At 42.8% G+C, this 12,407-nt stretch overlaps 1 protein-coding gene across 5 annotated transcripts in view; it reads right to left on the reverse strand.

Annotated features, from left to right (window-relative positions):
* LOC138665392 (membrane-spanning 4-domains subfamily A member 15-like) overlaps positions 1 to 11,061 on the reverse strand; it is a 108,072-nt gene extending 97,011 nt beyond the window's left edge. For 2 of the 5 annotated variants that reach the window (XM_069752820.1, XM_069752819.1), the window contains exon 1: positions 10,711 to 11,059. In XM_069752820.1, the coding sequence (XP_069608921.1) occupies positions 10,711 to 10,839 (129 nt within the window). In that variant the 5' untranslated portion in view covers positions 10,840 to 11,059. Of the gene's footprint in view, positions 1 to 10,710 lie in introns of all 5 variants that reach the window. The other 3 variants (XM_069752821.1, XM_069752823.1, XM_069752822.1) reach the window with 3 other exon arrangements.
* Between the last annotated feature and the right edge of the window lie 1,346 nt (positions 11,062 to 12,407).

The raw sequence follows: 12,407 nt of genomic DNA on the forward strand, positions 1-12,407 counted from the left end.
TGATTAAGGACATTGAAGCCCTTATCAATCGGAAAGCTCCCTCCAATCTAACAACTTCAGAAATGAAAGCCATGTCAGAGATCATAAGCTGGGCAGATACAGTGATTAGACCTGCTGACAAAGGGGGTAAAGTGGTATTACTCACTAGACCCCTCTACATAGCTGAGGCTTTGAGACAATTGTCAGACGTCAGTACATATAGACCATTACGGAAAGATCCTGGGTATGGATATAAACATGAGTTGAGATCCTATTTGAGAAAATATGTGAATTTGGGCGTTATTTCACAAAAGAAGGTGGAGAGTCTGTTGCCGAAGTTCCCAACCAGACCACACTGGTATCATATTCCAAAGGTGCACAAGTCTGTGGAGCGTCCACCTGGGCGCCCTATCGTATCTGGGGTGGGTTCCCTTACAGAGCCTTTATCCCGGTATATTGATTGGTTACTACATCCCTTATTAAAAGATATACCTTCATATCTCAAAGATACGAATGATTTTTTTACGGAATGTTCAACAATTCTTTTGGCAGCCCAGTTCCTCTCTGGTATCGATTGATGTTGAAAGTTTATACACTAAGATCCCCCAGAAATTAGGGGTAGAGGCGGTGGAACAGATATTGAACACCACTGGGAGAAGTAGAAATTTTGTCTGTGAGGGGCTGAGTTTTATACTTACCCATAATGCATTCATGTTTATGGACGCTTGGTACCAGCAAGAGATTGGTAGAGCAATGGGAACTCCGGCAGCATGTGCTTTCGCCAATTTATTTTTGGGTCTTTTTGAGGAGAGATATATTTATTCCACAGATAATCTCTTTTTGAGACATATCAAATTATATCTGAGATATGTCGATGACATATTCATTGTGTGGGATGGGTCTGCTGACACATATTATGAATTTGTCTCGCATCTTAACCGGGGTAATTCTATGAATATGGCATTTACAGCCGTGTATGGAGGCGAGCGCCTTGAGTTTCTTGACGTACTGGTGGAGGTTAGAGAGGGTTTAGTCTGCACTGCATTGCATCAAAAATCTACGGGGACTAATGCGATGTTACATTTATGATAGCTTTCACCCAAGGCACATTAAACATTTGTTACCCTATAGCCAATTCTTAAGGGTTAGGAGGCTTAACAATACAGACGAGGCTTTCCTGAGGCAGTCTGCTGAAGTACATGAGAGATTTAAACAAAGAGGGTACCCAGAGTCTCTGTTGGTAACAGCATTTGAGAAAATCAAGGAGAATACAGCAAGTACTATGGCAGTACTGGGAGATGATGCTTTGAATAGGAAAAAGAAGAAGGATAAGAGGTTCTCTTTCTGTTTTAAGTACAGTGCTATGGATTCGCAGATACGATCATCTATAAGAAAGAACTGGCATAGGGTCCTACCCTGATGAAGAAGAGCGCTGCTCTTTGAAATGCGTTGGTTGTTTCCTTCTCCCCTTTTTCCATTCTGCAGGTGATGTCACTAGTAGGAGGAGCCTATCGGCCGTCTTTTTTGTTCCACGCGGTATCCAGGGAACGCTACCGGTCTAGCACTGCGTTCTGTCACCTGACACAGACAGTGCCACAGCCCCGGGTGCATACACCGGGCAGGTGAACAGGTATCCAGCACTGTCCCACATACAGTAACATCCATCATAATAGAGGTAAGCTGATGGATATTGGCACCTGTTATAAATCTAAGCATACCATGTGGGCAGCTTAAAGGTACCTTCACACTCAGCAACTTTACAACGAGAACGACAACGATCCGTGACGTCGCAGCGTCCTGGATAGCGATTTCGTTGTGTTTGACACGCAGCAGCGATCTGGATCCCGCTGTGATATTGCTGGTCGGAGCTAGAAGTCCAGAACTTTATTTCGTCATCAGGTCGGCGTGTATCGTCGTGTTTGACAGCAAAAGCAACGATGCCAGAAATGTTTTACATGGAGCTAACAACCAGCTACAACGATAAGTGAGTTGCCGTTACGTCACTGGATCGCTCCTGCATCGTTCTGGAGCTGCTGTGTTTGACGTCTCTACAGCGACCTAAACAGCGACGCTGCAGTGATCGGCTCGTTGTCTATATCGCTGCAGCGTCGCTGAGTGTGATGGTACCTTTAGGGTTTTTTTTATGGATTGATTGTTTGCTACTGATTGTAGTGGGATTACGTCACTTGGAATACACTTGGGGTCTCTCTGGACTATTTGCTTCTTAAGTATCTCGTCTAGTCCTCTTTTTTATGCATCCTCAAGCGCGGTATCTATTGGTTTTAACAGGTGTACATTGATATACAGGACGGCACTACCCCGGTCAATTCCACCAGCTGAGGATTGTTAGATTCAGGGTGAGCGCCAGTGTGACTATTAACTAAGATTAATCATTTGTTTCTTTTCAAAATTATTCCACAATGGCGACATTATATCAGAATGGGCATATTGTACTGAATACACAACCAGAGTCAGGGTACAAAGTACCCAGAAAAACACCTAAAAGAGTGTAAAATGTAAATTTTTTTTTATTAAGGATTAAATGTAAAAAAAAGACATGAACCAGAGAGTAAATTGGACATGTAAGATGATTCAAAAAGGGATAAAATCAAGTAGATAAAGGTGGGAGGGGATTTTCACAAAAATTAAAGGATAGCAATGTAGTCTATATCAGAAAAAACAGGGAATAATAATGAACTTCCATGACTCATGTAAGAATTTGCATGTAAGGCATGATACCATAAATGATAGTACAGACTATTAGGACAGTATAGTGAGAAAAATTATCAGTCCGTCTATACGTTTATCATGCAGTATAATGCTGGAAGACAAGTATATAAAAAAGGCCTAATCAGTCCATATCTAATATATAAAGGTAGCATAGAGCTTACCCATATGTTACACTTTCTCAAGGGGAGAAAGCGTAACAGCGAAACGCTCATCAGGGCACTGGCGACTGTATGTGGAGCTTCTTTACCTCAATATGGGTACGTATTCAGACCCCTTTAAATTTTTCACTCTTTATTTCATTACAGCCATTGGGTAAATTCAAAAAAGTTCAATTTTTCTCATTTTCTCTGCACCCCATCTTGACTGAGAAAAAAACAGAAAAGTTGAAATTTTTGCAAATTTATTAAAAAAGAAAAACTGAAATATCACATGGTCATAAGTATTCAGACCCTTTGCTCAGTATTGAATAGAAGCACCCTTTTGAGCTAGTACAGCCATGAGTCTTCTTGGGAATGATGCATCAAGTTTTTCACACCTGGGTTTGGGGATTCTCTGCCATTTTTCCTTGCAGATCCTCTAAAGTTCTGTCAGGTTGGATGGTGAACGTTGGTGGACAACCATTTTCAGGTCTCTTCAGAGATGTTCAATTGGGTTTAGGTCAGGGCTGTGGCTGGCCAGTCAAGAATGGTCACAGAGTTGTTCTGAAGCCACTCCTTTGTTATTTTAGCTGTGTACTTAGGGTCATTGTCTTGTTGGAAGGTGAATCCTCGGCCAAGTCTGAGGTCCAGAGCACTCTGGAAGAGGTTTTCATCCAAGATATCTCTGCACTTGGCCCCATTCATGTTTCCTTCAATGACAACCAGTTGTCCTGTCCCTGCAGCTGAAAAACACCTCCATAGCATGATGCTGCCACGACCATGTTTCACTGTTGGGATTGTATTGTGCAGGTGATGAGCACTGCCTGGTTTTCTCCACACATACCGCTTAGGCTACTTTCACACTTCCGTCGGTACGGGGCCGTCGCCATCCGTCGGCCCGACGTACTGACGGATGTTGTGCTAAATGTAGCACAACGTGGGCAGCGGATGCAGTTTTACAATGCATCCGCTGCCCATTGTGATGAGCGGGGAGGAGCAGGCGGAGTTACGGCCGCACATGTGCGGTCGGAAATGGCAGCCATGTCGCACAAAAAAAGTTACATTGAGGTTTTTTTGTGACGACGGTCCGCCAATTACAGACGCATCCAGTGCATGACGTATGGAACAATGCGTCGGTAATACAAGTCTATGTGCAAAAAAACGCATCCTGCGGGCAACTTTGCAGGATGTGTTTTTTGCACAGAACGACGCATTGCGACGTCTTTATAAAGACGGAAGTGTGAAAGTAGCCTTAGAGTTATCACCAAAAAGGTCTATCTTCATCTCATCAGACAGAGAGTCGTATTTCTCATAGTCTGGGAGTTCTTCATGTGTTTTTTAGCAAACTCTATGCAGGCTTTCATATGTCTTGCATTGAGGAGAGGCTTCTGTCGGGCCACTCTGCCATAAAGTCCCAACTGGTGGAGGGCAGCAGTGATAGTTGACTTTGTGGACTTTCTACCATCTCCCTACTGCATCTCTGGAGCTCACCCACAGTGATCTTGGGGTTCTTCTTTACCTCTTTCGCCAAGGCTCTTCTCCCACGATTGCTCAGTTTGGCTGGACAACCAGGTCTAGGAAGACTTCTGGTGGTCCCAAACTTCTTCCATTTAAGGATTATGGAGGCCACTGTGCTCTTAGGAACCTTGAGTACTGCAGAAATTCTGTTGTAACCTTGGCCAGATCTGTGCCTTGCCACAATCCTGTCTCTGAGCTCCTTGGCCAGTTACTTTGACCTCATGGTTCTCATTTGGTCTGACATGCACTGTGAGCTGTGAGGTCTTATATAGACAGGCGTGTGCCTTTCCAAATCAAGTCCTATCAGTTTAATTAAACACAGCTGGACTCCAATGAAGGAGTAGAACCATCTCAAGGAGGATCACAAGGAAATGGACAGCATGAGACTTAAATATGAGTGTCTGAGCAAAGGGTCTGAATACTTATAACCATGTGATATTTCAGTTTTGTTTTTTATTAAATTTGCAACAATTTCTACATTTCTGTTTTTTTTCAGTCAAGATGAGGTGCAGAGTGTACATTAATGTGAAAAAATGAACTTTTTTGAATTTACCAAATGGTTGCAATGAAACAAAGACTGAAAAAGTTAAAAGGGTCTGAATACTTTCCATACCCATTGTACTACCTTTATATTAGACTAGATGGTGGCCCGATTCTAACGCATCGGGTATTCTAGAATATGCATGTCCACGTAGTATATTGCACAGTCCACGTAGTATATTGGTCAGACACGTAGTATATTACGTAGTATATTGTCCAGTGACGTAGTATACAGCACAGAGTCACGTAGTATATTGCCCAGCCACATAGTATATTGCCCAGCCACGTAGTATATTGCCCAGCCACGTAGTATATTGGCCAGCCACGTAGTATATTGCCCAGCCACGTAGTATATTGCCCAGCCACGTAGTATATTGCCCAGTGACGTAGTATATTGCCCAGCCCCGTAGTATATTGCTCAGCGACGTAGTATATTGCCCAGTGACGTAGTATATTGCCCAGCCATGTAGTATATTGCCCAGCCACGTAGTATATTGACCAGCGACGTAGTATATTGCGCAGCCATGTAGTATATTGCCCAGCCACGTAGTATATTGCCCAGCCACGTAGTATATTGCCCAGCCACGTAGTATATTGCCCAGCCATGTAGTATATTGCCTAGCGACGTAGTGTATTGCCCAGCCATGTAGTATATTGCCCAGCCATGTAGTATATTGCCCAGCAACGTAGCATACAGCACAGAGCAACGCAGTATATTGCACCAGCGATGTAGTATACAGCTCAGAGCCACGTAGTATATTGCCCAGCCACATAGTATATTGCCTAGCCACGTATGTCACAGGTTAAAAAATAAAAAATAAACATTACTCACCTTCCGATCCGAGGGCCCCTTGTAGTTCTAACATACTCACCATACTTGTAGTTCTGTCGCCTGTGGGAGGTACAGGCGGCAACTTGCGGTCCCAGCCTGCTCGCGCAGGCACGCAGGGTCTGTGATGACGTCGCGGTCACATGACCGTGACGTCATGGCAGGTCCTGCTCGCCCAGGCGCGCAGGGCCTGTGATGACGTCGCGGTCATATGACCGTGACGTCACGGCAGGTCCTGCTCGCGCAGGCACGCAGGGCCTGTGTTGATGTCGCGGTAATGTGACTGCGACGTCATCACAGGCCCTGCGTGCCTGCGCGAGCAGGCTGGGACCGCAAGTTGCCGCCTGTACCTCCCACAGGCGACAGAACTACAAGTATGGTGAGTATGTTAGAACTACAAGGGGCCCTCGGATCGGAAGGTGAGTAATGTTTATTTTATTTTTTTTAACCTGCGAGGAGCGGGAAAGGCGGCGTAGGTGAGTATATAATCGTTTTTTATTTTTTTAATTATATTTAACATTAGATGTTTTTACTATTGGCGCTGCATAGGCCGCTTCAATAGTAAAAAACTTGGTCACACAGGGTTAATAGCAGCGGTAACAGAGTGCGTTACCCGCGGCATAACGCGGTCCGTTACCGCCGGCATTAACCCTGTGTGAGCGGTGAGCGGAGGGGTGTATGCGGGCGCCGGGCAGTCAGTGCGGGGAGTAAGGAGCGGCCATTTTCTTCCGGACTGTGCGCGTCGCTGACTGGTCGCGGCAGCCATGACAGGCAGCTGCCAAGACCAATCAGCGAACGAATAACCGTTACAGACAGAAGGACAGACAGACAGACGGAAGTGACCCTTAGACAATTATATAGTAGATATGGACTGATTAAAACTTTTTTTCATATACTTGTCTTGCAATATTATACTGCATGATATACATATAGACGGACTGATTATTTTTGTCACTATACTGATTTAATAATCTGTACTATCATTTACAGTATCATGCTTTACATGCAAATTCTTATGCGAATCATGGAAATACATTATTATTCCCTGCTTTGTCTGGCATAGATTACTTTGATACCCTTTACTTTTTGTGAAAACCCTCTCCCACCTTTATCTACTTGATTTTATTCCCTTTTGAACCCTCTTATATGTCCCACTTACTCTCTGGTTCATGTATTTTTTACATTTTTATATAAAATTTTTTTACATTTTATACTCTTTTGAGTGGTGATTTTCTGGGTACTTTATACTCTGACTTTGGTTGTATACAGTGGGGCAAAAAAGTATTTAGTCAGTCAGCAATAGTGCAAGTTCCACCACTTAAAAAGATGAGAGGCGTCTGTAATTTACATCATAGGTAGACCTCAACTATGGGAGACAAACTGAGAAAAAAAAATCCAGAAAATCACATTGTCTGTTTTTTTAACAATTTATTTGCATATTATGGTGGAAAATAAGTATTTGGTCAGAAACAAAATTTCATCTCAATACTTTTTACATATCCTTTGTTGGCAATGACAGAGGTCAAACGTTTTCTGTAAGTCTTCACAAGGTTGTCACACACTGTTGTTGGTATGTTGGCTCATTCCTCCATGCAGATCTCCTCTAGAGCAGTGATGTTTTTGGCTTTTTGCTTGGCAACACGGACTTTCAACTCCCTCCAAAGGTTTTCTATAGGGTTGAGATCTGGAGACTGGCTAGGCCACTCCAGGACCTTGAAATGCTTCTTACGAAGCCACTCCTTCGTTGCCCTGGCGGTGTGCTTTGGATCATTGTCATGTTGAAAGACCCAGCCACGTTTCATCTTCAATGCCCTTGCTGATGGAAGGAGGTTTGCACTCAAAATCTCACGATACATGGCCCCATTCATTCTTTCATGTACCCGGATCAGTCGTCCTGGCCCCTTTGCAGAGAAACAGCCCCAAAGCATGATGTTTCCACCACCATGCTTTACAGTAGGTATGGTGTTTGATGGATGCAACTCAGTATTCTTTTTCCTCCAAACACGACAAGTTGTGTTTCTACCAAACAGTTCCAGTTTGGTTTCATCAGACCATAGGACATTCTCCCAAAACTCCTCTGGATCATCCAAATGCTCTCTAGCAAACTTCAGACGGGCCCGGACATGTACTGGCTTAAGCAGTGGGACACGTCTGGCACTGCAGGATCTGAGTCCATGGTGGCGTAGTGTGTTACTTATGGTAGGCCTTGTTACATTGGTCCCAGCTCTCTGCAGTTCATTCACTAGGTCCTCCCGCGTGGTTCTGGGATTTTTGCTCACCGTTCTTGTGATCATTCTGACCCCACGGGGTGGGATTTTGCGTGGAGCCCCAGATCGAGGGAGATTATCAGTGGTTTTGTGTTATGATGAGGTAATTCAGTACCACAATGGACATAGAAGTCAGAGCACATACAGTGACCTGACAATAACCCAAAAACATAGAACGAGCTCTGAGACGTGGGAACTCTGCTGACCGCAATCCCTAATCCTCTCCAACCACACTAGAGGCAGCCGTGGATTGTGCCTAACGCTCCCTATGCAACTCGGCACAGCCTGAGAAACTAGCTAGCCTGAAGATAGAAAATAAGCCTACCTTGCCTCAGAGAAATACCCCAAAGGAAAAGGCAGCCCCCACATATAATGACTGTGAGTTAAGATGAAAAGACAAACGTAGAGATGAAATAGATTTAGCAAAGTGAGGCCCGACTTACTGAACAGAGCGAGGATAGGAAAGGTAACTTTGCGGTCAACACAAAACCCTACAAAAAACCACGCAAAGGGGGCAAAAAGACCCTCCGTACCGACTAACGGCACAGAGGTACACCCTCTGCGTACCAGAGCTTCCAGCAAGCAAGAAAAACAAATAAACAAGCTGGACAGAAAAAACAGCAAACAAAAAATAACACAAGAGCAACTTAGCTATGCAGAGCAGCAGGCCACAGGAACGATCCAGGAGGAAACAAGTCCAATACTAGAACATTGACTGGAGGCCAGGATCAAAGCACTAGGTGGAGTTAAATAGAGCAGCACCTAACGACTTCACCACATCACCTGAGGAAGGAAACTCAGAAGCCGCAGTACCACTTTCCTCCACCAACGGAAGCTCATAGAGAGAATCAGCCGAAGTACCACTTGTGACCACAGGAGGGAGCTCTGCCACAGAATTCACAACAGTTTTGTATGTCTTCCATTTTCTAATTATTGCCCCCACTGTTGATTTCTTCACTCCAAGCTGGTTGGCTATTGCAGATTCAGTCTTCCCAGCCTTGTGCAGGGCTATAATTTTGTTTCTGGTGTCCTTTGACAGCTCTTTGGTCTTCACCATAGTGGAGTTTGGAGTCAGACTGTTTGAGGGTGTGCACAGGTGTCTTTTTATATTGATAACAAGTTTAAACAGGTGCCATTACTACAGGTAATGAGTGGAGGAAAGAGGAGACTCTTAAAGAAGAAGTTACAGGTCTGTGAGAGCCAGAAATCTTGATTGTTTGTTTCTGACCAAATACTTATTTTCCACCATAATATGCACATAAATTGTTAAAAAAACAGACAATGTGATTTTCTGGATTTTTTTTTCTGTTTGTCTCCCATAGTTGAGGTCTACCTATGATGTAAATTACAGACGCCTCTCATCTTTTTAAGTGGTGGAACTTGCACTATTGCTGACTGACTAAATACTTTTTTGCCCCACTGTATGTCAGTAGAATCCATCGGTTATTGATCTGTGTATGATGGGAAAATCCCAATAACCATGTTTATATGTCTTTTGGATATTTTTATGGTAATATTTTACAATATACCAAAATATGGGACATTATACCAGAATCGGGGAAATTATATCAGAATGGGGATATTATACCAGGGTGGGGGACAATATACCATGATGGGGAACATTATATCCAGGATGGGTGAAAATGTTATAGCATGGGACCCAGGATGGGAGGCATTATTACAACCACAGCAGGGAATTATCACATGAGTGGTGATTAATTATGTTTTATAGGATCTAGAACACTACAAGGGCCCATACATCTGACCAACATGCAAGTGGGTGCCCAGGTCTTCATTTTGCACCTGGGTGCATGGACCATAGTTATGCCACTGGGAAGAAGTACGTTCTCACAGTGAAGCCTCTCTGGTAATGTCCATGTTTTAGTCTTTAGAAAATTTAACTAGTTATGTGCCATATACTTTCATTACTAATATCTCCGCAACAGAGAGGCAAAATAAAAACAGACAAACAAATATTTGGTGAAAGGTCATCTTTAATGATGGCCCTGCCTTGTGGTTGACAATGCTGATCTCATGTGGCCAGAATGTAAAAGCAGCTGGATGATAAAGGCCATTTATTAGCCCTCATGTTTCCCATGTCTAAATCCAATTGAAAACCTCTGGGACATTATATATTGGTGCATCCAGTGCCACCAAGTAGAACCACAGACAGTCATGGATCGCACTGATGTCCTCTGATTCAGGTCTGAGAGATCTCCCTGGACACCATTCAAAGTCTTATTAGGACAATGACCAGAGTAGTGCGGACAGGTATTTCTAAATTATATTATGCGTTATGATGAAATTCAAGCAAATTAGATCCAACTCAGAATTTAATTTTATCTTCAGAATGATTTAAAATCCAGACCTTATGTTTTATGTATTTCATTCACACTGACTGATACATTTTATTGCAAACAAATTACATACTTTTATATCAGTAAAGATTTTTAGCTGGAATCTTTAGTTTATCATGATCCAATGTGTAATTTAAGTATTCCCTTTTTATGAGCAGTAACAATGGTTATCGCTTCGTTTCTGTTTAGGTCGGCTGTTGTCCAGGCTATGATTCTACCCACCACGGCACACAATTATAGACTCTACTTATTATTTTCAACTACTAAATCATTGCTACAGTTTCTTCAGGTAAGATTCTATATACAATCTGATTATGCATAGATATCATTATTATTGTAAGATTGGCACTTACCCCACGAAATCTAGGTTTTGACCTCAGAAAGACTTGGTGAAAGGCAGGTGTGTTTTCTTGTACACCAGACACATTTTGGTTGGGGCACCAAAGTGAAAAGTTGAGTGTAAGGTTCAGGCAGAGGCTCATCACACCTTCGGTCTATATTTTGCTGTAACGAAGGTAATATATTGATGGTTACAGTGTCGTGAAAGTGTACCCTTAGAGAATTTGCCTGTGAAGCGGTACAAAATTGTGCTGAGAGAACAGAATGAAGTTATTAGCACTAGGGGAAGTGAAAAAACACTAAGCATCGAGAAATTGTAGAAATATTGTACTACAGCCTCAGAAGATAAACTTTGCTCTAAAGCAAGAGATTTCCTCCAGCTATTTTATGGCCATGGAGCATGATTAGTACTGGTCGAATCCTGCAGCAAGGCCTATAAAACTGATATAGAGTCAAAGTTCAAATGTGCAATCAAGCATTATTCATTGTTCCCTCCCCTGAAAAAGGAACATTGCTTTATTATTATTATGGCACTGAGTGTTGTCAAATCCATATCTTAGCTGACAGGTCAAGTTCACAGATGAACTGAAATGAAAACCACAACTTTTCACCTCTTGCATATGACAATACTGCCACACATGTTTTTAAATTAATAAAAATGCTTTCTACCTTGAGCAATGCGCAATTGTGTGACACATTGTGCACATACGGTTTTTCTGCGCCAAACCTGTTTTGCGCAATTCCGTACACGTGACATTGCTGCCCTAAATGTTTTCAAGTTGATGAATGTGTTTTCTTTCTGTGCAGTGAGCAATTATGCAATGCAAAGTTGAGTTTCTGATATCATTTTACTGTGCCAAACTTGTTTCGCTAAATTCTGTAAACATGACAGTACTGCCCCAAATGTTTTTAAATTACTAAATGTGCTTCCTACCTTGTGCAGTGTGCGTTTATGTGGCACATTGTTGCATTTTACATTGGATTTTACAGTGCCAAACCTGTTTTGCGTAATTCCGTACAAATGACAGTACTGCCCCAAATGTTTTTTTAAAGTTGAATGTGTTTCCTTCCCTGTGCAGTGTGCAATTATACAATGGAAAGTTGAGTTTTGCATATGATTTTACTGCGCCAAACTTATTTTGCGCAATTCCGTACACATGACAAATAGTCCCCCAAATCTTTTGAAATTGCTGAATGTGCTTCCTTCCCTGTGTACAATTCAAAGTACATCCCCCAAAGTGCTAAATACTACCTTCAACAGCCCCTAATAGGCTGAATCCTAATTTTTATGTCACTCAAGTGATTATTTCTATAAATTACACATTTTAGGGTACATTTGAGATGACTCATTTTTGGGGTGCAGCTGCCTAAAGTACTAAATACTGCCTCCCCAGATCACCACTTCTGTATTTTTCAGGCATTCCTGGTTTTTGTTATTGGCTTACAGTAACTGATATGAAAAACTGACCAAAAAAACTGACATGCCCTACAGTGTATTTTCACTTAAAGGGAACCTGTCACCCCGAAATTCGCGGGTGAGGTAAGCCCACCGGCATCAGGGGCTTATCTACAGCATTCTGTAATGCTGTAGATAAGTCCCCGATGTTACCTAAAAGAGGAGAAAAAGACGTTATATTATACTCACCCAGGGGCGGTCCCGCTGCTGGTCAGGTCGGATGGGCGTCTCCGGTCCGCTGCGTCGCCTCCCATC

The sequence above is a fragment of the Ranitomeya imitator genome, chromosome 2, assembly GCF_032444005.1.
Source record: "Ranitomeya imitator isolate aRanImi1 chromosome 2, aRanImi1.pri, whole genome shotgun sequence".
NCBI lineage: Eukaryota > Metazoa > Chordata > Amphibia > Anura > Dendrobatidae > Ranitomeya > Ranitomeya imitator.